The sequence below is a fragment of the Lemur catta genome, chromosome 15 (genome assembly GCF_020740605.2).
Source record: "Lemur catta isolate mLemCat1 chromosome 15, mLemCat1.pri, whole genome shotgun sequence".
In the NCBI taxonomy this organism is placed as follows: Eukaryota; Metazoa; Chordata; class Mammalia; order Primates; family Lemuridae; genus Lemur; species Lemur catta.
In genome coordinates this window covers 53,618,270-53,642,953 of record NC_059142.1, presented here as the reverse complement: position 1 = coordinate 53,642,953, position 24,684 = coordinate 53,618,270, and the positions used below count along the sequence as shown (strand labels likewise).

General features: G+C 58.7%; 1 protein-coding gene across 3 annotated transcripts in view; it reads right to left on the bottom strand.

Annotated features, from left to right (window-relative positions):
• Nucleotides 1-24,456, bottom strand: part of SEPTIN9 (septin 9) — a 156,409-nt gene extending 131,953 nt beyond the window's left edge. The window contains exons 1-2 of one of the 3 annotated variants that reach the window (XM_045569538.1): nt 24,361-24,456; nt 9,366-9,422 (exon numbers count right to left, since the gene is read on the bottom strand). In XM_045569538.1, coding sequence (XP_045425494.1) covers nt 9,366-9,422; nt 24,361-24,379 — 76 coding nt within the window. In that variant the 5' untranslated portion in view covers nt 24,380-24,456. Of the gene's footprint in view, nt 1-1,995; nt 2,090-2,222; nt 2,660-9,365; nt 9,423-24,360 lie in introns of those variants that run through there. The other 2 variants (XM_045569542.1, XM_045569540.1) reach the window with 2 other exon arrangements.
• Between the last annotated feature and the right edge of the window lie 228 nt (nt 24,457-24,684).

The window sequence follows — 24,684 nt, the reverse complement described above, 5'->3', positions numbered from 1 at the left end:
CACACACCCCTGCTTTGCAGATTAGGAAACTGAGGCTCAGAGCCAAACGGTGACTTGCTCAAGGTCACCCAGCAGGGACAGGATGGGAACTCGCTTCCCAGGGACTGGTTAAGAGTTCGGTTACAATGAAAGACCAAAGTTAAGGTCTGACCAGGGTGAGAGACACGTTAAGGAAATAATAGTTCAGGGATTTTCATTTTCATTCTGTCGTAGCCAGTTTGCAACTGAGTTTTGGGGGAAAATAATAAATTCCTTTGATGAAAACATATCCAAATGCGGATGTCGTAGAAGGTACCAGTCTCCCATCAGGGCATATCCTGAGCGAAGGTCCCCACTCCGTCCCTGCGGAGCAGCCCCAGCTGAGGGCAGCGGGCATCGGAGCCGTCCCAAGACACACACCTGGCCCTTTTCAAAGGCTGCTTGTTCAGCCCATGAGAAGCCCGTGTTTGGTTAGCCCGGGAGGCTCCCAACGTTGCCATCACTTCCGAATCTCCAGGGCTCCCTCCCAGCCCCTGGCTCTCAGACCCCTGGTCGTCACTCATCTGGGCCTTGGCTGGGTCATCTATGATTAAAGGCTGTACCCGAGGCTCCCCAAGGCCCCTGCCAGCCAGGCCACTGGAGTGCCGTCCTCCTGGGGCTGGTGGCTGAGGAGGCAGCAGGCCCCACTCTGGTCTGCCCAGGCTGCCTGTTGGAGGTGGCCGCTCTGAGGACCACTCCGTCCGTCCAGCCCCATCCCCCGCAGCTGGCCCACGTCCCTGCGCTCGGACAAGATGCGGTTCCACCACCGGCCGCGCCTTCTGCCCATCCCCGTGGCTGTCCCCGCCGCGTGGTTCACCTGCAGTGGCTCAAACGCACACGCGCCCCGTCAGCGGGACCCCGAGCGGCTCCCCTCTCAGTGGCTGCCCTGCCGGTCCTGACATCACATCAGGATGTGGCCCTGGCAGCAGGAGCTGAGGAACTGCTTCACCCTGCAGAGAAGCCGTTGAGAGGGGCCTTCCTTCTCTCTGGCCTCGGAGGGCCCCCCCAACACACACACACAGTGGCAACCCACAGCCCAGCGCCAACCGCACTTGGGGGACAGTCTTAGCCTTGCTGTGACCCACAGGTCACCCCAGAACACCTGAAGCCTGGAGTGTAGCTCAGCTCACCACGTCCCCAGCACCCAGTTTAGAGGGTGTGCCGTGCTCGGCAGGCACTGACTCATGGCCATTACTGGCACTGATGCCAACTGGGGGAGGTGGCAGCCGCGGTGCACCGCGTGCGAGTGAAGGAATGAGGAGGGCTGGCCTGGAGAGGGGAAGTTTCTAGCCGGGTGACTAAGGGAGGGAAGCCTCCTTTCTCTTCATTTTTAGACTCACACCCCCGATCCACAGGTCTGTGCCCGCTCCAGGGGGGCTGCCAACGCGAATGGCCACAAGTGCACACAGGCGCACACACACGCACACACTCCCAGACACGCCGGCTCCTCTGAGCACCGGGAGCCTCCACCTCTGTAATCAGCAGCCGGGAAGGCACCGAAATGCTATTTCAGGGAGGAGTCCGGGGCGGCCTTGAAGACAGACCTTGGCTGGCAGCAAAACAACAAACCACCCGGCGGACAAACCAACCACCGGCCAGCGCCTGAGCATCCCGAGCGCTGCCCTAGACCTGAGCACCAGGGGCAGGTCCCCGCACCCCTTCCCCAGAGCCCAGGGTCTCAGCACCCGCAGTGGCCGTGAGACGCAGGAGTGGCACATGGGAGAGGAAGCAGAAATAGCCAGGGGGGAGGAGAGCAGAGTTTAAATAAAAGCCAGACTTAGCAGAGCTCAGCTTTTGGAACAACATTCTGTCCCAACTCAGAACAGTCAAAAGGAAAAGAAATGTTTCTATAAAAATGAGCAAAAGTGACCCTTGGGTGCTTATGTCCCCCAAGCAGAGACAGAGCCCCAAGTGTGGGGGCTGGCCGGCCGGGGCCAGGGTGGGGGGCTGTGCCAGGGTGGGGGGCCGAGCGCCTACCTGAGATCCGGTCCCTCTCCATTCCTACGGATATATTTAGCAGCAGGCGGGCGTCCCGGCGTCCCCTTTCTCACCCCCGTCGCCCCCCCTTTCTGCCGCCTCCTCCTCCTCCTCCTCCTCCTCCTCCTCCTCCTCCTCCTCCTCCTCCTCCTCCTCCTCCTCCAAAAACACTCTTTGTCTGGTCTAATTTCTTCAATCTGTTGCAATCACGAATGCATCCAAATTACCACATTTCCATGTGCTGATCATATGTTTGTGCTCCAAACTGAAGTAGCATTGTCTCTTCAAAACCGGAGGAGAAAAGGAGCAAAGGAGAGAAATTCAAAAAGCAACGGCGAGGGAAAGGCCAGGGTGTCCCCGGGAGTCAGTGCTGGCCGCGGCGTGTCCCTCGGTGTGGAGGCTACAGAGGTCCAGCAGCTTCCGGCGGCCTCTCCCTCCACTCCCAGCTCCCGCCGCCGGAGTCTCACTGCTCCTTTTTAATATCCACTTGGAGATGCTTAACTTAGCCTCTTGGAAACCAACTCACAGAGTCAAATTCCTGGCGACTTCCAAAGTCTTTCATTTTCCCTGTCCCGCGATGCTACGATTTCCTTGGGTTTAAGCGTTTAAAAAGCCCAGTTCCCGCGTGCCTGCCTGGCCTTCCTCCGCCCCCGGCCGGCCCAGCCCTTCCCTCACCCTGCACCCCGACTCCGCTGGGCGGGAGGGGTGGCCGTGTCCCAGGCAGGCAAGCCGAGAGAAGGTTCCAGAGCACCTGCCCAGGAGGAACCCTGCAAAGTCACGCTGTCCCGTTAGACAGAGGCAGCCGCTGTCCCCGCCCAAGCCAAGAGGGAGAGCAGGACAGGGACTTCCTGGAAGATTCCGACCACACACTCATGAGTCAGTAGCTCCTGGCCGTCCCCTGGGAGGGAGCAAGTCTTCCTGCGCCGACCTCCCCAGACTCCGAGCCTCTCTGGGAGCTCACAGCCCGGCTGGGGGTGTCAGTGCTGTTTCCTGGGGTCCCCTGGGGCTGCTCACTGGCAACCTGGATGCTCCCCACCAGCACCTGGTCAGAGTCTGGGCTGGGCCCGTGGGCTCCAGTGTGTGTCTCCAGGGTGGGGGGTGGGGGCCACCCCTCTGCTCCCTGCACCTCAAGGATTCATTCACACCTGAGACACAGAGGCAGGTTCTGCTTGTCCAACCCTGTTTAAAGAAAATGTGTATTCGTGCCAACATTTAGGACTCGCGATTTCCCTGAGAACTCCAGATTTTCAGCTTCTCTGGAGAAAGGGAGGGTGTGTGGCCACTCCGAGAGGCCCCCCCCCCCCCGCCGGCCACACACGGCTGGTTTGAAGACCACCGTGCCCTTCCAATGAAACACACAGTTCCTGGTTTGTTCTGGTCCCAAGGCCCTTTACAAATTTTCATGACTGGCCCAGACCCCCGGGGGCCTCTGAGTTTGTAATCCCTGCCCCACGGGCCCAGGTGAGTTACCTATGGCCAGGTGAGGCCGTGCACAGCTCTCAGCTAGGTGACAGAGCCAAAAACCCTGGAATGCCACTGCGGGCTGCGGTTCCCATCCCCTCCCTGCCTGGGACAGGACCCTAAAAGTGGTCTTCTGGGCAGAAAGGCATTCTCATGGGGAGCAGGGAGACATTTTCAGCCTTCTGGGAGAGACACCAGGCAGCAGCCGGCCTCCCCCAAAGACCCTAGAGGACCCCAACAGCAAAGGCAGCTGAGTGGGGAGGGAAGGCCAGGGTGGGGGTCCAGGGGGGCTCTCGGGCACTGCGATGGGCTGAGTAATGGCCCCCAAAGTATCACAGCCTAATCCCTAGAACCTGTACCTGTGATCTTATTCGGAAAAAGGGTCTTTGCAAATGTGAGTATGTGAAGGATCTCGGGTGGGGAGGTCTTCCTGGACTTTCTGGGTGGGCCCTGAGGGCCACGGTGGGTCTTGGGGTGGGGGGGGGCGGGTGGCAGAGAGAGACCTGACACTGACACAAGGAGAAGGCCGAGGCGGAGCCCGGGGGTGTGAAGGTGCTGCCTTGGAGGCCGGAGTGACACCACGAGCCAAGAACAACGGCTGCCCCGAGGCAGGAAGAGGCAGAGACGGCTGAGCCCCCCTCCCACGCAGCCTCCGAGGGTACGCATCCAACACCCTGACTTCAGACGTGCGGCCTCCAGACCGTGAGAGAATGAACTTGTGTTGTGTGACCTTCCCAGTTCGTGGTCATTTGTGGAAGCCGCGGGAGGAAGCTGGCGTAGGCACCGTGGGCCAAAGCGCCAGCGCTCACTGGCCCGTCTTCTGTTATTTTATTTCTTGCTAAAACATTATGTTAAACCAACCGCTAACAAGCGTGGACTCAGAACGGTGGGAATCACAGAGGTTCCTTGGTCTGTTTATTTAATCTCTTTCCCGATTTTGAAATAATATTCCTGATTGGTTTTTCTGATTATAATGTCTGTTCACTGTATTAAATTTAGAAACTACAGACAAAACATGAAGAAGAAACCCAGTTAATCCTATGTGACACCCTCCAAACCAACTCCCGCCGCAGCAGGCGGGTCTGCGGGGGCTGAGAGGTGTCTGACCCGGGCCGGGGGTCGGGGGTGTGGAAGCGGGAGTGGGCCAGGTCAGGGCAGGGCTGTGGCAGGCCCGCCACCCGGCCGCCTACCGTGCACTGTGCGTGCTGTGGGCATCACTACAGAGGTTGGTGCCATTGCCGAGCGCCGCCCTGACCCCCGGTTTTGGCGCAAGGTCCATTTCCCAGCCATGCCTAGAACTACAAGTGCACTGGCCCAAGCGCGGGGAATTTGAAACTCAAAACCTGGCAGCACTGATTGGCTCCGCCGGGGCCTGCGCCAGTCATGAGCCGGCTCAGAGGTGGCGCGGAGGTGGGGTAGGGCCAGGCCAGGGTGGCGGGCAGAGGAGGAGGACCCCAACTCCCCACCACGCGCGGTGTGCCAGCCTCAGTGCAGGCATTAAGGGGGCCAGTGCAGGCATTAAGGGGGCCACTGACCAAGCCAGGCCAGACTGGAGTCCCATAGCAGCTTCCCCATGCGGCTCCCCCTCCGGAGGAACACTGAGGAGGTTTCTGTGGTCCTGCAAAACTTTATCCCCGTCTTGGATTTGGGGCGCGTTAGCATATTCAATGCAGTGAGTGGTCCTGCGGTGACCAGCCTGGCGAGGTTTAACCCAGCTTCCCTCAAACTGGACCCAGGGTTCTGTCCCGGGGAGGCAGGACCCTCAGAGCCATGGTGCTGGGAACTTCCGGCTCTGCCAGCCCACGAGCCCAGCTCCTGGCCACCCCAGCCTGCCCACATCCCGGGTGGGCACTGCTACCCCACAATCCCTTCCAGACAGTTCCCAGGAGGGCATCTTCACCCCCGACAGAGCCCTGGTCACTTTCTTTGGGACGTCACAATCACCAGCCCAAAGCTCCTCGGAACTGCAGAGTGGGGCTCTACAGGCACGGGGCGGAGGTGGGGAGAGGGACTCTCTGCCCGAAAGGACACGTTCTGACACTCTGGGCTCAGACTTTCTGCCACCTGCCCCCCTCGCATAGCGCAGGTGCCTGTGAATCCTCGCGATGACCACCAAGCTAGCGGCAGAGGCCGCAGCCCCTCACTTCAGAACTGACGGCTCCGCACGGGCCTCCTGCTCACCCCAACTCCACCCCCCAAGTTTGCTTCCCTGAATGAGGAACGATGGAGCTCCACCGCCGGCCCTCCCGCCACCCTGCCGCAGCCACTGCTGCTGTACCTGCCAGCAGAGCCGGCCAAGACCCTCCGGCCCGGCCCCAGCCTGGGGCAGCGGCATGCCTCTCCAGAACCTTCTCTCCACTTTTTATTGTGCCTCCAGCTTCGGCTGTTCCTAAACAAATACAACCCAGCTACTCTCTGCCCTTGGGGCTGCCGCAGGGTATACTGGTGCGCGCGGCAGGCCGGCCTGTTGCTCTGGGAGTCCTTCCAGGTCAGCGTGGAAGGAAACCAAGACAATGGGAGACGCAGCCCAGATGGGCCAAATTCCACCGCTAACGGCCCTCACGCTCAGCCATCCATCCCGGGCCGCAGCCCGCCCGGAGCTGGTGCTGGCGCTCCGTTCGTAAGGGGCCCCCAACCGTCCGTGCAGGACAAGGGGGCTCTGGGGACGCGAGGCCAGGGTCCTTTGCAGAAGGCCCTGGAGTTTACGCTTCTCCCCAGCAGATGTAAAACTCCAAGAGTGGGTGACTTTCCCTGGAGACCCCGATTCTGCCTGCTCAGTAGGTGCCCGACAGTTGTTCGCTGGATGAATGATACACGTGAAGATCCAATGTGAAGATTATCCAGCCCGGCGCCGCCCCGGAGAACTTTCTGCAGTGATGTAAATGTTCTATAGCTGCCGTGTTCAACATGGTAGCCACATGTGGTGCTGAGCGCTTGCAATGTGGCAGCGCTACCAAGGCACGAGGTTTTCATTTATGCTAAATAGTTTAAATTTAAATAACCACAAGTGCCTGCTGCCTGCCCATTATCCAGACCCCTCTGTGGCCCTCTCCTCCCTGGAGACATTGCATTCTCCATCAATTTCTTCCCAGAAGGCAAACAAAGGGGAAGGCTACTCTCCAGCCAAGGCAAAAGAAGGCAGATATTCCTATTTGAAACTAGTTTTCTGGCTAGGTGCAGTGGCCCACTCACGCCTGCAATGCCAGCAGTTTGGGAGGCCAAGGCGGGAGGATCACTTGAGGCCAGGAGTTCAAGGCCAGCCTGGGCAACACAGAGAGACCCCGTCTCTACAAAAAGTAATAAAAAATTAGCCGGGTGTGGTGGTGCGAGCCTGTAATCCCAGACACCCAGGAGGCTGAGGCAGGAGGATCGCTTGAGCCCAGGAGTTTGAGGTTGCTGTGAGCTATGATGATGCCACTGCACTCCAGCCTGGGCAACAGAGTGAGACTCTGTCTCTAAATAAAATAAAATAAAACAAAATAAAAATATAAGAAGAGAAAGTACGTGAGCATTTGGGTTGATCCTGGGCATTGCGTAAGCTGAGGGACTGTGGCTCCTGCCATCCTGGCCTAGTCCCAAACAGCCTAGAGAAGAACCTTTGCCCTTCTGGGCAGGAAATGGGGTGCAGAGTCCTAGACACAGGAGACCAGCCAGAGAGTGTGACAAAGAAGCCAGGCTGAGCGGTGGCTCCAAATGGGGATTGGGAACCGGGAGGCCAGGGAGGCTGTGGGTCCAGGGAAGAAGCCCTGCCTGGGCCGAGGTCTCAGCAGCAGGGAGGCAGGGACGGAGCCCGACGCCCGAAGACGAGGAAAGGGTGTCTGGGCTGCAGCCCGCGGAGGCGCACGGGGAGGATTCTGTGTGTCAGCAGGCAGACCCATGCAAACCCAGATCACCAGCTTGCAGCTCTGGGCTTCAGCAAATTATGCCTTAGGCTTCCAAGCTGAGCTGTGGTCACAGCTGCCAAGTGCTGACGGCACAGAACTGTCCAGTCTGAGCACAGGAAGCAGCAGCCAGAGGCCGTGTCCACGCAGCCCAGGGTGCCAGCCTCCCGAGACCTCACCCCCAAGAGCACTGGGGCCCCTCCCCACCCATCTGGACTGGGCTAGCCTTGGAGAGGGAGGAAGACGGAGAGGCAGACCCGCTGCAGAGGCGAGGGGCCCAGAGAAAGTCCCCCAACACAGCAGCAGCTGGGCCGTCCAGTGGTTAGTGGCCCAACATGGCGGGGGTGGGTGGAGCCCCTCTTAACCACGGTGCTGAATCACTCAGCAGCCCCAAAGGCCTCCAGCCGGAGCGTCACCCTTCTCCTCCCACACCCAGTCCCGTCCTGCACCACAAGGGGCCTCACAAGCACTGCACGCCCACATGTGGCCCCACGTCACCCACATGCTATGCACACGCCATAACCTCCACCCCCACTCCCTGCAGAGCCACCCTTGCCACTCGACAGGCCTGGGGGTGCAGCCACTGGCGCTGCGTCCGCCTCTGGAGGATGGGCGGAGGGAGAGGTTTGTGCCGGCCTCGCAGAAATAGGCTCGGGAACATTTTGGGTACGGAATTCTGGGGTCCCAGGGAGCCAGTGCAGGCTAGAACTGTCCGATTTCATAGTCACTAGCCACACATAGACATTAAGTGGAAATTAATTAAAAATAAGTTAATTAATTCTATGCAAATGAATGAATGAAATAAAGTTAAAAAACGTATACTGCAAGTGGGCAATAGATCCACATGACCTGCGCCTACCACACGGGTCAGTACAGGTATAAAACAAACTCACCATCCAGAAAGTTCCACCGGACAGGGCTTGGGCGGTGTGGGCTCCAGGCGGGCACGTGCCCTGGCCCCCCTTGGGCGCCCTGTCCTGGTCTGAAGGCAGCCCCGGCTCGCGGATGCTCCACTTGTGTGGATTTCACTCTGTGTCCTCCTCTAATTTCTGTCTCCTCTAGAATGGCTGCTCCGTGAGGGCACAGTCCCTGCCTGCCTGTCAACGTGATGTCCCCTCTCCCAGTGGCCCCAGCACATACATGCAGAGGAGCCGTCTCTGCTCTGCTCAGAGCCCCTCATGAGTCCCTTCATCTCTGTGACCCAACGTCCTCTCCAAATAGAGGCCACCAGACAAGCGCACGTCCCCCAGCCTGGCCACTGGAAGTGACAGCCAAGAAGCAACAAGGTGGACTCAGGAACACAGGGGGGCTTGTGATGGCCACACGGGGGTCGGGCTGGCCTGAGACACCCAGCAGGGAGACAATGCACAGGCACAGCCCTGGGCCCTCTGTCCCTTCTCTGCCCAGGCTGGACCCATGGCTGGTGGAGTCCCTTCCACACTGTGAGCAGTTACTCCTGCCCCAGAGCTCTGCCTGGGGGAGTGTCTTTCTCCTCCCTCCCCACGGTTAGTGTGAAAATTTCAAACACACAGAAAAAGCAGCACAGTGACCACCCCAGGAATCCACGTATTTAATCCTGGGCAACGCCAGCCTAGTTGCTCTGTCCCGGGAGCATCTGCAGTCCTGCAAGGCTGCAGGGACCAGCCTCGGTGGGCCACGAGCACTGAACCGGTACCGGGCAGCCCTGGGTCAAAGCCACTCTTCCTTGGCGTGCCCGTCCCTTCGGCACCTCAAACCAGGCCACCCTATGGTATCCATCCCCCCGCTGTCTCCTCTGTCCTGCACATGGCCTTCTCCCCGTGCCTGGGGTGGCTGTCTGGGGAGAGGTGAGTGGCCCCTGCCCCCAAGAGGATGGTCTCCAGAGCAGGGCAGGGTTGACAGGCCTGGAAGCTACCTCTATCCAGAGCTGTCAAAGATGACACCTCGCTGGGCAAGGGACAAGTGGCCCCACTCACCCAGGAAGGCCAGATGGGGGCTCAGTCCTGGACCACGAAAAGGAAGGAGGCTGAGGCAGGACAGGCCACTTACCTGGGCCAGTTGGGTCACCAAGCCTCCGGAGACGGCCGCTGGAGGTCCGTGTGACTCCTAAAGACAGAGACAAAGGGCAAAGGTCACACAAGGCCATTGGGGCTCTCCCACCTGGTGGATGGTTAACACCTGGAGTGTTTTGGCCTCTGCTCCCGCCAGGGGCTCCAGAACCAGAAATTGGACCCTTCTGGGGTCAGAGACCCTAGTCCTTCCAGGTAAGCCTGGACCTGAGTGATGACAGCTGCCACCACCCAGGTGCTGGCCACTGGCTGGGCACCGGGCCAAGCCCTTCACACACATTCTCCCACTCACCCTCGCCAACCCCGCTCTGCAGATATCAGCTGAGTCTCAGCAGGGCTCAGTGACTTGCCCGTGCCACTAGGAGTTGAGCCCAGAACACACCCAATCCATCAGACTCCAAAGTCTGGGCTCTGCTCAAGTGTACAGCACTGCCGTGGCCGTCTCTGGGTGGAGAGAGGGGCTGGTGCCCTGCCAGGCACAGGCCACCCCTCCTATAGCCTGTGTCTGCCTGTCCTACGGGCTGGGGCTTCCCTACACCAGGGTCTGTAACACGGGGGCAGCCCCGACCCAGCCCCCTCGGCTCCCAGGGCTAGGTGGAGCCGGCTGGATTTGGGGCAGGTGAGGGACAAGCTGTTCTCACCTCCTACCCCTGGAGGGAACAAGGACAGAGCCCCAGATTAGAGCAGCCCCATGTGGCACGCGTTCCCTCCACCCACACGTGGCCCGTGGCCCGGCACTCGCGCGCTGGAGAGGCTTAAAACGGGCAAGTCCTGACTCGAGGGATTTGCCGAGGTGCTAAGCTGAGCAAACCCAAAGGCTGCCAGGAGGAGCGGCAGGCGGTGCCAGGCATGGCGCTCTGCAGGTGTCCCCTGGGTAACGCCATGCAGCCATCCTTCAGAGCGCTGCAGGGACACCCCGACCAGCCCAGCAGAGCCACCCGACAGTGAGACAAGGGACCAATGTAGGCCCAGACACGCCCTGCAGCCTCCACCACCTGACCCCCAAGCTGGCTGCTGGTCCAGGGAGAGGCTCTTGCCGCATCCATCATCTGTCCGTCCGTCCATCTGTCTGTCCGCTCAATAAACCCAGCCCTGAACTGCAACTGGCTGGAAGCGACGCAGCCAGTATTGTCTCTAGAGCTTCCGGAGCTACCGCTGAGTGACCTGCACACCTGGCCTTCACGTCCAGCTCCCCAGGCCCATACCCACGCGTGGTCTGCCCTTCAGGGACCTGGCACAGACGGTTGATGTTAAGCCTGAGCCTCCCCAGTGCTGGCGGGACCCCAACTTGAGCTGCAACCTTAGTTGAACCCACGTGCCATGCCCAGAGACCCTGTGGGAAACGCACGCGGCATGAGGAGGGTGTGGGCACTGACACCCGCAGTAACCAGGGAGGCTTCAAGGAGGCAGCGAGCCCTGAAGGAGGGGACAGGTGGGGTGGAACATGACACAGGGACGCCCACTGACCGCAGGTCGCAAGCTGTCTGGTCACTCAACCCAGTGACCCCAGCAGACGGGTGCCGCCACCCCGGTCTCACGGAGCAGGGAAGCAAGGATCAGAGACGAGCACGCTGCCCAAGTCACACAGCCGCTGGTGTCTCCTCGAGCCCCAGCCCGACCCACCCGCGACCTCACAGCATCCTTTTCTCAGGGCTGCCTGCTGAGCAGGGAAAACCCAGGGATTCCAGGCCAGCCCGGCTGGACAGAGGCTGACAGTGGCCGTAGGCCTGCGGGGGGCACAAGGCGAGAGCGCCTGCGTCTGGCCCCCAGAACCGACAGCCCCCTTAAGAGCAGGAGAGGGCGCTGAGAGTGCGGCTCTGGAGGGCTGCCCAGGGCCCGGCAAGGAGGGGAAGGGACAGGAGGGACAGACCCTGCCCCCAAGGCTGCTGAGAACACCCGGTGGTGAGTCTGGGTCTCCCCGACCCAGGCTCAGCTCACTCCCACGGCAGCTGTGACCACCCGTCCACGCTCCTAATTGTGAGACGCACTGTGTGCAGTGACACGCCCCACGCACACACGTCAATGAACCACTGAGAGGCTCGGCTGTCCAGGGCTGAGAGTGGCACTAGTGAGTGACAGCTGTGCCCATAAATCCACTGTGCCCCCAATGTGGAAACAATACGGGGTGAGGAGAGGCCAGCCCATCAGAGAAGAACGGGACAAACATTCCCATGGACTGAGTCACTTCCGGCTGAGACCGACATCTCTGCAGGGGACGCTGGTGACAGAGGCTGCCCTGTGCTCCTTGCTGAGCCAGCCAGACACCCAGCCCTGCCGCCTGTCCTCCGGCTTCCGGGAGAAAGTGAACTGGAAGAGGACAAATCCAGGTTCGTCACAAGCCCAGGGCATCTGATCCCTGAGAAACATTCTCACCCACTCTCCCCACACCCGGCGGGGGTAGACGAGCCCCGAGGAGGAAAACAGCATCTGTCTCAGATTTGTCAAGTGGAGTTTTTGTTTTATTTACACTGTTTATTTTTCTGATTTCCCAAAACGGCCATCTGGTGCCTGGCAGCCCCTGGCACAGGGAAGATCAAAGCGAGCTCCGTGAATAAGGGGGAGAGAGTGGCCTGGGATCGCCCTGCACAGAGCAAACCACCAGGCCCGGCGCAATTGCCGCCACCAGCCACTCCCGCCACCACCGCCACCCCAGAAGGGACCCCAGTCAGGAGCAGCTCACGTTCGGCCCCCCAGACCTAATTACTCAGGCCTGGGGCGGAGGCCAACACAGAGGGAGCTGGAAAAGCCCCCAAGACATCTAACGACCCAGTCGTTCCGGTTGAGAATTGAGTTATTTTTATGTGATTTTAAAATAAAACATATTCGGAAGGAGAGAAGAGGACTGAAATTCAGCTGTCTGGAATCAGACCGATTTATTGGAGCTCTCAGAAGCAAAGGAGGCAGGAAAGTCTGGAGTTGGAAGATCAGGGTTCAAATCCAGACCTCACGGGGCACCAGGTGTGGCCGCAGGAAGTGACTTCCAAGATCAAAGTCTCAGCTTCCTCATGAGCGACTGGGGACAGAGAAGGTGCTGACTTACGGGTTAAGATCAAATGAAGATGCTCGAAGTACCCTGACTTGGTCCACCGACCCGTCACACATTCTACGTGTGTTTCAAAATTTCACACGTACCCCATAAATATGTACGGATATAATCTATCAAAAAATTTTTAAATAAAAAATAAAGGTAAATCTAAGCAAAAAAAAAAAGCTTAAATGAGGTCACACATTATAAGCACTTAGCACAGTGCCTGGCACAAAGTAAACACTCAATAAATGGTATTATTATTACACTATTATGATAATTATGTTATATAATATTATTATTATTATACAACAGACATGTAAACCAGCCTGGACCCAGGGACCTATTAGCAAAGCTTGGCTGCCCAGCGCTGATGCATTTTAACAAAATGTACCTGGTGCGTTACGGCCCGGGTGCTGGGACCCCAAGGCAGGCTGTCAGTTCCAATGGACTCCCTCTTCATTCAAGGGAGTCAAAACCCCTCCCCAGACCCCGGCAAGGGGCACATTTGGGGAAGATGGGGCAGTTTCCTAGATCTAGAGAGAACAGTAAGGATCTAGGGAGCTCTGAGTGGGTGCTCCCCAAGACCTGGCCCCAGGAACCTGCCTACCTGGCATCTGCTCACCTAGGCCAGGACAAAGGCCACTTCATGTATGTTCACAAACCCAGGCCAGTGACAAACATCAGTAAAACTTGATACCCTGAGGCATGAGATTAAAACACACTTCAGATGAGATAGGACAAGAGACAGCAGATGGCAGGAAGCCGGGGGCCCACCCTCGCAGGCCTTCCAAGCAGAGAAAAGCACAGCCCTCAGAAGCAGGAGGGAAGACGTGGAGCTGGGGCTCCTGGTGCTCAAGAGGAAGAGGGTGATTCTGGCGGGGAGAGGAGCCCTGGACACCCCAGACGCATCCTCCTTGTGGACTAGCATTCAGGGCACGGAGCCCCCAACGGCAGAGCCCCCTCCCAGGCTGAGGACACCAAGCAAACTGCCTGGCGCCCTCCGGGCTCCCTTGCCCCAACCCCACCGAGCGCAGCCCCCCTGGGGAGCAGCCCTGAAGAGAGGGGTGCTGGCCCGCGTGCCCAGGAGCCACGAGCTTCTCTGATAGGTGTTCCCCAATGCATATAACTTGGAGAACTGGACAGGGGAAGATACGTCAGTGCAAGGCCTTTACTTTCTTCTTTTAACCAAGTTGTTACGATGGAACCTGCTGAATTACTAGGTTGAAGTGGTTGTTTCCTTCCAGACCCTTCCAGAACCTCCCCCCCCAACCCCGTGATCCAGGACAGCTACAAACCCTCTGGGGTCTCGAAGAGCCCAGACATCTTAGCCCCTGGGGCAGAGCAGGGACCAGGCTGTCCTAGGGGAGGTGACGCCGCTACACCCCTGTTCTGCTTTTGTGCCAACAACCAATAGGGCCTGGACATTCCTTCCTCGGTTAAAGTCACGTTTTCTCACAAGGGAGCTTTGCTGTGACAAGCCATTGTGCACAAATAGCCACTTTCAGTAATGACGAGAAACAACCTACAGAAAAGAATCTATTTCCAATTTTTTCTCAAAACTCCTGAGAGAGCCCCTCGGGAAAGGACGGGGTGGCATGGGTCATGGCAGCCCTTGGGGGGGGCAGCCCTGCCTCCACCCTCCCCCATCCCTCCCCTGCCCCCAGCCCAGGATGGGGGGCCGCCGGGAACACAGCCTTTGCCCCCCTCTGCCTGGCTGGGTGCTTTGCTCACAGAAGCTGTGAAGGGCTGGGTCAAAGTCAAGGGTTTCAGGTGTGAGTGAAGAGTCACATTCCAGGCTTATCTCCCACAACCCAGATACTCAGGCTTATCTCCAGGGGAACCTGAGATAGGGACATAGCGGCCACCTCCCCCTCAGCCCTCGCCCCTTGCTGCCTGGAGCCTTGAACAGGGGCACTGGGGAGGGGGGAGCAGCCCCTCCCAGCACACCCCACCCCACAGCCAGGTGTCAACTGATTCGTGCACAGGTGAGGAAGCCCTTCGCTCCTGCAGAAGATTCAAGGCTGCAGAAGGTGATTCAGCAGAGCCCTTGGCCTAGATGCCGGGGTTCTAGTCCCTTCCCCAGCTCCTGGCTCAGACCTGTGAAGAGGGGGCGCTTCCAGCCCATCAGCTCCGATGGGAGCAAACAGTCCACCCAGCTACAAAGTGCCAAGGAAAGGGAGGCGCCATGCTGGTCCTGGTGCAGCGCCTCAGCCCTGTTTGGGTCAGGGTCAGGGTCAGGCATGGAAGCCAGAGAAGGCTCCGCATCTGAAATAAGAGAGATCGGGGTGCGAATCCACCTCCAACTCTCACTGTGTCCTTGGGCTAGTTTTTCATCTTCCTGAGCCTCAGTTTCCACACGGAGACCCATGGAAATACTTACAGGGCATCTCATCTGCAGGAGGCACTGTTCGAGAAGCCGTGGATGCCAGGGCACCCAAACGCGGCCAGCCCTCTCCTGGTGGCAAGCTAACAAGCATGCCAGGCGCACGGGCGGGGAAGGGAGACCAGCTCATGTGCCCCTGAGGGCCATGCCGTCCATGTTGGGCGCCAGGCGGCCACTCCCATCATGGGACATCGGTGCCGACGAGGAAGCCACAGAGCCCTTCCCTGAGAGCTCACGAGTGGGCGCTGGGACTCTGGATCCCACCCATGTAGCTGCCACGTGAGATGCAGGATGCTCAGTTAAACCTGAATTTTGGATAAACCATTTTAACAATTTAAAAAATAATTTCTAGGCATAAATATATCCGAAATGTTGTGTGGGGTATACCTATACCAAAAATCAATCCTTGTTAATCTGAAATCCAAAGTCAATCCATTGCCTGAGAAGGTAATGCGGTCGTGGATTGGCAGAAGAGCAGAGAGACGGATCTCTCAGTCTCCAGAGCTGGCCGTTAGTGACCGCCACCTATCTATCCACCCGGAGACCCGCCATGGGTGGAAGTGAGCAGGGAGGGAGGTGAGTGCCCGAGTTCTGAGAGTTAACACTGAGCCCTGTGGCCTCGGATGGGTCAGCCCTGCCCCCGAGCCTCAGCTCCACATGCCGTCACTGGCCAAAAACAGCCACGAAAAGTCAGAGGTGCCAATGGCTGGGAGCCTGCTCTGGACGACACTCCCCCTGAGAAGCCGCACGACAAGGCCAGGAGGTAGGTCTCGCCAGGATGCCTGGATGGGAGGAGTAGCCTTTGAAGCCGGCCTGTGTGTTGGGTTCCATGTCGCCCCAAAGCACCCAAACGCCGGGAGGGCCTGGCATGGGAAAAACACTGGAAAAACGTGGGCGCAGGGAGAAGCAAGATTTAAAATGTTAGAGTCCAGTCCATGGGGACGATCCCAGTCACCAGAGGTGAAGTTACAAGCAAAGGATTCAATTCTCTGCAATGTCGAGTCAAAACAGAAAGTCTCCCTGGTCAGAGCCACGGGCGGGAATGCGCCCCACGCGGTTAGACGCCCCGGCTCCTCTGTTGCTTTCTTGGCGGGAATCACGTAGATCAAGACTCATCAGAACTCCTGCGCTTGTGGGACACAAATCTGCAGCAGCACCAACTCCATGTTAACTTCTATTTCTTTATGCATCTCAACTACCAACAATAAAAAATAAAGTTTGACCAACTAGATTCATTCTTTCTACTCTCTCAATAGGAAATATTTCAATGTTATCACATAAAGAGGTAATGCCAAAAAAAGTAGGAAAACTATTACTTTAGAGATATGACAGTACTTCATTGACACTTTCCTGGATCTTGTGATGCTTATGACATTTAACAGCTGTTTAAAATTTGTGATTTGTTGTTATTTTTTTTTTACTCTTTCTAAGTTAACAGTCACGTCGTACCTTCGAAGGTTGTACAAGCCCCACACAGCCTGGACCCGCCCCGGTTGCCTCTCTGTCCCCTACCCCACCTTCCCCTCTTCCATCGTCTGCATAACAAACCCCCTACGTTCAAGTCCTTCTGCCCTAAATCGTCAAGTGGTTTCTGCCCCCTGGTTTGACCCTGTCACACACCCACGAGCCAACTGCACACACGAGGAAGAGGAGCAGGTTAACAGGTGGGGCCAGCGGACCAAGGCGAGAGTCTCAGACAAGCGGGGCAGCTGGCAATCAGAAACTGCCCCTACGGCAGGAAAGGCCATGCCAGCCTTCGATCCTTTCTGCTCAGCGCACCCCAAGTCACCCGGGAGGGAGATATGTTTCACTCCACCTTTCTCGGGCCGTCGGATTATAGCCCTGGGATGCAGCACAGAGAGAGATGGGGCTGGGGACCGACAGGTAGAGGGGCCCTGGGAGGACGGCCTGGGACGATGGGGAGGACAACGGAGGGGAGAGGAATGAAATGGCACCTGCAGAGGGCAGGCGGCCGCTGGAGCCTGAGCGTTCCAGAAGAAACTTCTGCACAAGTCACCGGCAGGGTGACTTATCGCTGAGGCACCCGGGCTGGCCCAGGGAGCAAAGAGACACCTCCTGGGGTCCACCTGCATCCCGCAGGGCCAAGGAAGGGATGGAGGAAGGGGAGGCTGCCCTGGCCCCTGGCATCACACAAAGGAATCGCAGATGGCGGCAAGGAGGTGGCCTTGCAAACAAGGAAGCCCTGGGACTTGTCCACGGCATGAGCAGAGTGACACACAGGACGAGTGCATTTCTGTTCCTGAAACTTCCTCATAAAATGCCCGTGGTAAGAACACGTGTTTGGTATGGGGCAACCCCAGGAATGCCAGGAAAGGAACTCATCATGGGCAACATGTTCTTAACTTAATGACCTGGAGAAATTTAGGTATAAGGAAAAGCATCAGTATAGCTGGTTACCTAGGACACAGAAAGATAACCCAAAAGCAAGTGGGCAGAGAACTTATGTTAAGAAAGCGAGCTCTGCGGTGGGAGCCAGCGTCCGGCCAGCCCACAGCTATGGTAACATCGGCTGTCATGACATCCTTGGGACAGCAGCCCCGCAGGGTCACGGGCCATTGTCAAGGAACAGTGAGGTCCCTGCCAGCAGACAGTTTACGAGAGCTGGCAAGAGGATGGTTCTGTAAATTATGGGACATCCATGCCGGAGAGTCGCTGTTAGAGGGATAATTATGAAATCCGTGCCTGAGAGCTGATTCCAAGTGAAAAGAACAGAATTAAACATTAGTCCCATGAGGAATATGCAACTCTGAAAATATGCTATGTGCCTTTAATAATTAAATGAAATAATACATCACGTACCCATGTGGACAAGCACTTAAGGGAACACAAAGAGATGCTACAGCTGATGGGATTGGTGAATTTTCCCTCTGAATTTCCCTCCACCTTGTCTGGCAGTAAGTAATACACAACACTGACAATAGCAACAACCATAAAAACGGCAAAAGAGAAAGAATAGATACATAGCATATTTTAGAATGCTTTTTTAAAAAAAAAAGTGTCATGCAAAGGCCTGGCAGCTCAAGTGTTAACCCCCCGCTACCAGGAAGGCTCTGCTATCCAGAATGACTCATGTGCCCGTAGCTGAGGTTTGCCACACCTTGGGCCCCTAACGCTGGAGGCAGCGTGATGCCAGCATTGGTGAGAAATCCACCACCTCCTCCTCCCACCCCGCAATGCGGCCACTGCGTGCACTTGGCTGTTGTTCCACTGCCAGGTGTCTACACAGTGTCTACACCACCGGTCACCTCTGAGCAATAACCCAACACCCCCACAATCCATGTTTGACCCTTGTGGCTACAGAGCCAAAATCATGTATTTATTGGTGAGTTTTGCAAACGACCCTCCAGATCTCTCTGGATCGAGTTAGCCAAGTCCTTAACAGGCTGGACGATGACAGGGGTTGGATTTAACCCACTTCCAAGTGGCTTGGGTTACACAGGCATTATTCTCCTTCTGGGATCTGACTCTGGATGGAAACAGGAGCCACAGTTATGGGAAGGCTGTGAAAGGACGCCCAGGATGCGGGATCAGATTGATCTGCCACCCAAGGCCCGAGGCGGCCTGCCCGCTCGCCCCGCCCAGCCTTCCCGGTACCGCGCCGCCCGGGGCCATCTCCAACGGGCAGACGGTCGCTGCTGTTCCTGTTCAGCCGCTGCCCCAACACGCCTGGCCTGCCTAGGACCAGCCACCAAGACGCAGCACTCAGAGACCTCCTCGGCTGCCAGGCCCACCCCTGGCTCCCAGGTGCAGCGCTGGGAGGACCAGAGGGTCCCAGCCATGGCCCAGGTTTTTACCGCAGGTCCCTTAAGTGGCCTAGGAGGAGCCAGGCCTCTCCAGGAGCCAGAAAGAGGGCAATATACCCACCTTGGCAGAGACTGAAGCTACATCCGCCATCAGGAAAGGATGGCACTCCTACCCGGGCCACTCATCGAAACCCCAGGCAGTGTGGGGCGGGAGTCAGCGAGCAATGCCCCAGTGGGGACTTTCTGGCCCCCTAACCCAGCACTTCCGGGGCCCCTGGGAAGCTGGGTCCCACATACTCGGGCCAGAGTAGTCATTCACAGTTCCTCCCACCCAAACACAAAGGGCCACTGGAGGCCTCGAGCCAACACCGCTTGAAGGGTGACCGGTGACTTGGGCTCCTGCCAGAGAGGGCAGGCAGGTCCACTGTGACCTGAAGCTAGGATCATCTTACACTCCCTGCGCTGCTCCTGTTTCCCGTCCTGGAGTTTTCAGGCAGCCAGCAGTCACGCTTTGCAGAACCAGGTCAGATTAGGCCCGGAACAAAGCTCCGCTGTTGCAGAGCTGCCAAGAGGCCACTGGCAAGCAGCACCCAGGAGCCACCACCGCCTCTGCCGGCTCCGCTCAATGTCCCCTCCACAGGGGCTGCGAGTGGACCTGGCCCAGGGTGGGGCCAGGGAGAAAAGGCCAAGAGAAACTGGGCTGGGAGCAGAGAGTGCCACACTCCACCCTGGAGACCCAAGGCCAGCCCGCCCCCCAGAGCTGGTGCCAGGGCGTAGCCAGAGGACGGAAACGGGGCCTGGCACTGGACAGACGTCTCTGGAATGAATGACTGAATCTGCATGGAGAGTCAAAACAGCCCAGGTGCCTCAGGGAGACCAGCGCCTCATGGCTCGGCAGGGCTGCTCCGGCAACGCCGGCCAACGCCTGGCCTCCTGGCAAAGTTCCTGGGACCCAGGCATGGCTGTCCTGTCAGGGAAGGGGAAGGGGTGACCAGCTTACCAGCCATGGGGCACTTCCCTGCTCCCAGGGAAGCTCAGCGCCCAGCAGGCCTGGGTGCCATGAAATCCCCATTCCTGACACCGTGGTGGTGCCCTGGCCAGGGCCCTGCACCCACCAGGACAGATCCCCTTTGGTCAGCAATTCCAGGTCACGTGACCTGACAGTTGCCTTTGGGACTGCCTGGCTGAGGTCTCTCCCAGAGCCCAAGCCACTCGGCACAGTGGGGCTGCAGCTTTGCGTGCTGTGGACAAGCCCCAGGGGGCTTCACCTAGGCTCTGGCACCCACAGAGCCCCCACAAATCCCCGGCAATAGCCCAGAGCTGGGCGTTTCCAAGGCAATAGCTCCAACTACAGAGGCACAGGAGCCCAGCGTGTCCCCTCCTCCCCAGCCCAAAGGCTCACACCCTCTCTGGAGCCCCCAAGGACCCCAGAGTCAGCCGATCTGCCCAGGAACTGCCACTCGTCAGCCCCGGGCTGGGCCCTGCACTGGTGTGTGCTGAGCCTTCCGTATCAGGAACATCTTAAGCAAACTGCAGAGCCCACGCAACGCTGCCCATGGGCAAACACCCGTGCAGAAACAAGGGCCGGCCTCCAGGTCCCACCCATGCGGGGCCATCAAGGCCACCTGGGATGGGCAGGAGGGTCTCAGAGGAGGGCAGCCCGAGAAGTTGAGTGGGGGATGGGACCCTTCTGTAGGTGCTCAGGTGAGATATCCTCTGCAGACACCCACCTGGGACCTTCAAGCACAGGGCCGGCCCCAGCGTCCACCTGAACATGGACTCCAGATCACTGCTCCTATGTAGCACTCCTGTATCCCCAGCTACACGTGACTTGGCTGGAGCTACGAGGGTGAATGGTGGGCTGTCTCAGACTCAGGGGCATTGCCAGGTGCATTGTCCTCGGCTCTCGGAGCCCCTCTGGGTGGGTTGGACAATGTGACAGCGGGAGGCTGCGGTCTGGGGTGAGTGGGCAGGGCAGGCTGCCTGTGTCCCAGCCTCTTCCCTACCTCTGTGACAGGCTAATGAGAGCGCCGCTCCAGGACGCAGGCTCAGCCAGCTCTCTCACGTCTGGGGGGCCTTGTGGGGCCGAGTCGGACAGAGCCACAGCCTGACTGCACCAGGCATCTCTCTCCCCAGCCCAGGTCCACCGACTGTGCCAGAGCAAACAAGCTTGGACGTGAGGAGACAGGAGGCAGCGAGAAGGCATAGAGACGGGGTGGGGGCCGGGGGAAGAAGAGGAAGAAGCCCTGTGTCCGTGCCCTTCCCACGCTCCGTCACCCGGGGTTAGCTGACAGGGAAGTGTTCTCTGGGGGTGCAATTCCTATAAGTCAGCTCCTAGGGCACTGGGTGGGGGTGAAGCTGCATGCCCCGTCGCCGAGCCAATGTGCTTAATCACCGCCGACGCTGCTTCCGCTGGGGGTGCAGCCGCCCTCCCTGCCCGGGCCTCAGAGAAGCCACTGTGGCGTGGAGCTTTCTAACCTCGGCTGGCACCCTCCGGGATCTCCTGAAAGCCACGAGGAACCTCAAGAATAAGTCCAAGTTCACATGGAGATGCAGTCGCAACCCTAAATCCCCTGCCACCATCACTGAAGATTCCCAGGGAGCCTGGGACACTTAGCGGCAAGTTCCATGTGACCCAGCGCCCAGTGAGAAGCCCAAAACCCGGAGCCCGGGGAGCCAGAGAGCTGCAGATACAGGCCCCATGCTGAGGGGCGGGGGAAGACCCTGGGCTGCACTCCGGCCTCCAACCCACAGGGCCAAGGGAGGTGGGTGGGAGCTCCCGGGCATCTGAGAGAAGGCAGTGACACACTGCCTCCTCGTCCTTCCCACTGTCGGTGACACTAATTAATGGGCACGACAGCAGCTAACAAGTTACAGAGCAGACAGTTCTGAGGCTTTTCATGAACAAACTCATTTAATCTTCACAACAACTTAGCATCGTCACTGTTTAACGAATGACGCAAATGACACAGGTGAGATAAAGTGACTTGCGAGAGGTGGCAGCCTGGGACTTAATCCCAGGAGCCTGTTGCCTCTGAGCCCAGGAGCACAGCCACTAGGACACACTGCCCGTAGACTACCACTACCTCTTTCTTGGATGGGGGGCCCTGGGGCTGCCAGGTGGAGCCCACCCCCCCTACCCCCCAGACCCTGCAGCTGCCCACCTGGCCCTTTGCTTCATTCCCTACCTGGAAAGACACCATCCCCTTTTTGTAAACAGATGGGGTCTCCCGGTTGCCCAGGCCGGCGTGCAGAGGATATTCAAGGCATGCTCATGGCGCACAGCAGCCTCAAACTCCTGGACTCCAGTGATCCTCCTGCTCAGCCTCCTGAGTAGCTGGGACTACAGGTGCCACCCCTGGGCCTGGGCCCTTTCAAGCTCCCCTACTCACTCCTCAAGGCCCAGCTCAATCTCACGCCCAGGGCACTCCTTCCTGCGCATGTGGAGGCTGCACTGCTCCAGAGGGGCGCTAACGTGCTGGTGTCTCCCGCATCCTGCCTCCTCCCGATGAGAACACAGGTTCTCCGCAAGCAAGGACCACACCTTGTTGTCACGTTGGTACCCTCTAGGTCCTGGCTGTGTGTGCTCAACACACAAAAGTATGTCGATGAACGTACACAGACCCAGGGTACTCGAGATTGCCCCGAAACAGACTTCTAAAATCTTCCTTCTTTTCAGCTCATGAGTACTGAGAACAGCATTATAATCATTCTATTTATTTTCAAGCCCAGACATAGGTCCAGAAGCAAAAATCCCACCCATTCTAGGCAAAAAAATAAAAACCTTCCTGGTTGTCCTTGGATTTCCAGACACTAGGGGGATTTTTGACATCCTTCGCTGCTTTCCTTAATTTCATGGTGTTGACGGCTGCTCAGGGGTCAGCCTGACTTCTGCAAGCACCCTGCCCAGAACAGGCTGGCACCAGGAGAACTCGAGGACACTCAGCGTGGGGACAAGAGGCCACTCCCTCACCCCCTCCAAGCCGACCCCATACAGCTGCAGCAGAGTGACCCAGCACACCCTGGACAGCTGCCAGCAGGGGAACAAACTGGAAACGGTCCAAACCCTCCCTTCTCCCCATCCTCGGAGGGGCCCCACCCCTCTAGGTAAACACAAGGAGCCACAGAGGCTGCTTTTACAAGAGCTGGTTTCTCCTCACCCCAGAAACTCTACTTCCACCTACTGCAAAAAGTTTTGTCCTTTTATAAAAAATGTCTCCAGTTGGGGGTGGGGCAGGCATGGGAGAGAGGAGTTAGGGCAAACGTGATGGATAAGCCCCAGGCACAGGACTCCAAGGCCCTCCGGCTCCTGTGCAGGAGGGTCTCAGCAGAAAAGGCCAAGGACCTACGACCTGGGAGGACCCCGCTCACCCCCACCGGTGGGGGTTCTGACCCACCAGCTGGCGATGAGGTGTAAGGAGCCAAGGCCAAGGGCAGGCGGCCATCCCTGGGCAGGCTAGAGATTCCCAGGAAAGGGCGCCCACGGCAGCGATGCCCACAACCATCTCAAGTATTTGGAGCATGTTGGGGAGGGAGGGAGCCCCAGCACCAAACCCAAGCATATGGCACCTGGAACCCCCTGCTCCCGCACCGTCACACCCCCCACCACGCTCCCAGGCAGAGCTGCGCCCAGGGTGTCTGAAGGGCCACGTTTGCAACAAGAGGCTGAAAAGTGAAATCCTAAGCTCCTGACCCAGGAGGATACTTTAGGGAAAGTTCTAAATAATCCCCTTTGAGACAAGATACTCTTTATGACTCACTTTGGTTCCTGAATATGGAAAGCAGGAGGAAACTGAAAATGGCCCAGAGGCAGGGAGATGGCCCAAGTGACCTCTTCAGCAGCAATTTAGGCCCCTCATTCTGTCCTCTTAGCAATAAAGATTAATTCAAGGGTCTTTGGCTGAAAAGTTCATGTACAAATAAATGAAGGGGAGGAAATAAACAGAAGGTTTGCAGGGTTAGTAGAACAGAAGATGGTGTTCATTATTTGAGGACTAATGAGGACAAAGGATCCTGCCTGGCACCTTTGGGGAAAACCAAAAACGGAAAAGAAAAAAAAAACAAAAAACACGAAGGCCTGGATTACCCTTAATCTGCCCACAGAGCCCAGTCAGGGCCCTCCACCTGCGCAAAGTGCGACCTGCTGCAGCGGAGCCGGGATGTCAGCACGCTGGTCCTGAGATGCAAAAGATGACCCCCAAGTTGCCGAGCCTGGGCACTGCTGGGTGTTGTCATTGGGAGACCTTCCTGCACCCCCTGGGTGGAGGACTAACAGGAGTTAACCCGCAGAAGGCCTGCTGCGGCCTGGGTCCCCAGCCGGGAGCCGCCACCCGCCCACCCGCACAGACGCACGCGGGACCCAAAGCGACCCGCAGCGTCTGGAAAGTCAGCGATTCCAGCGACGGTGGACGGGACGAGGACGGGGAGGAGGGAGCGTCCCCCGACACCTGAGCGGGCGGGGGATCCCAGCCAAGGTCAGGAGCAGCCCAGCACTGCCGGGGTCAGAGGGCACGGGAGCGCGAACTCCCCGGCACTGGCTGTCCCGCGGGAGCGGCGACTTGGAGCGACAGAAAAGGCCAAGTTCGTCGAGGGAGGGGTTCGACCCCTTGAGGGCCCCTCCCTCCGGACCGCGGGGAGGGGCGCGAACCTGGCCCGGCGCGAACGCCCCGCGCGCCATCGCCTGTCCCGGGGGCCCCGCCGCGGGTCCCGCTCAGCTGCGGGGGGCCTGGACCCCCGCCCGCGCCCGCGCGCAGGTGAGAGCGCTCGCGCCGGGACTCCGACCCCCACGCCCGGCGCCCACCTGAGTACGACTTCTTCATGCTGCCGCCGCGGCCGCCGCTCCGGGACAGTGTGGCTGCAGGGCCGCGGGGCGCGGGTTCCCGGGTCGCTAATCCCAGGCGGGGTGGGAGGGCTGGGGGCGGGAGGGAGGGCGGCCCCGCCCCGCCGAGGTGCGCGCCGCGCCCGTCCCCAGTGTCCCCCGCGGCCCCGGCTGCACCTTGCGGGGCCCACGGGCGCCTCGGACGCCTGCCCGGGAGGGGCTGCCTGCAGGGTGGCCCGAGCTCGGGGGTCGCAGCCGTGGCCCCGCGCGCCACACCCCCCTGGCGCGAATGGTTCTTCCGGGGGC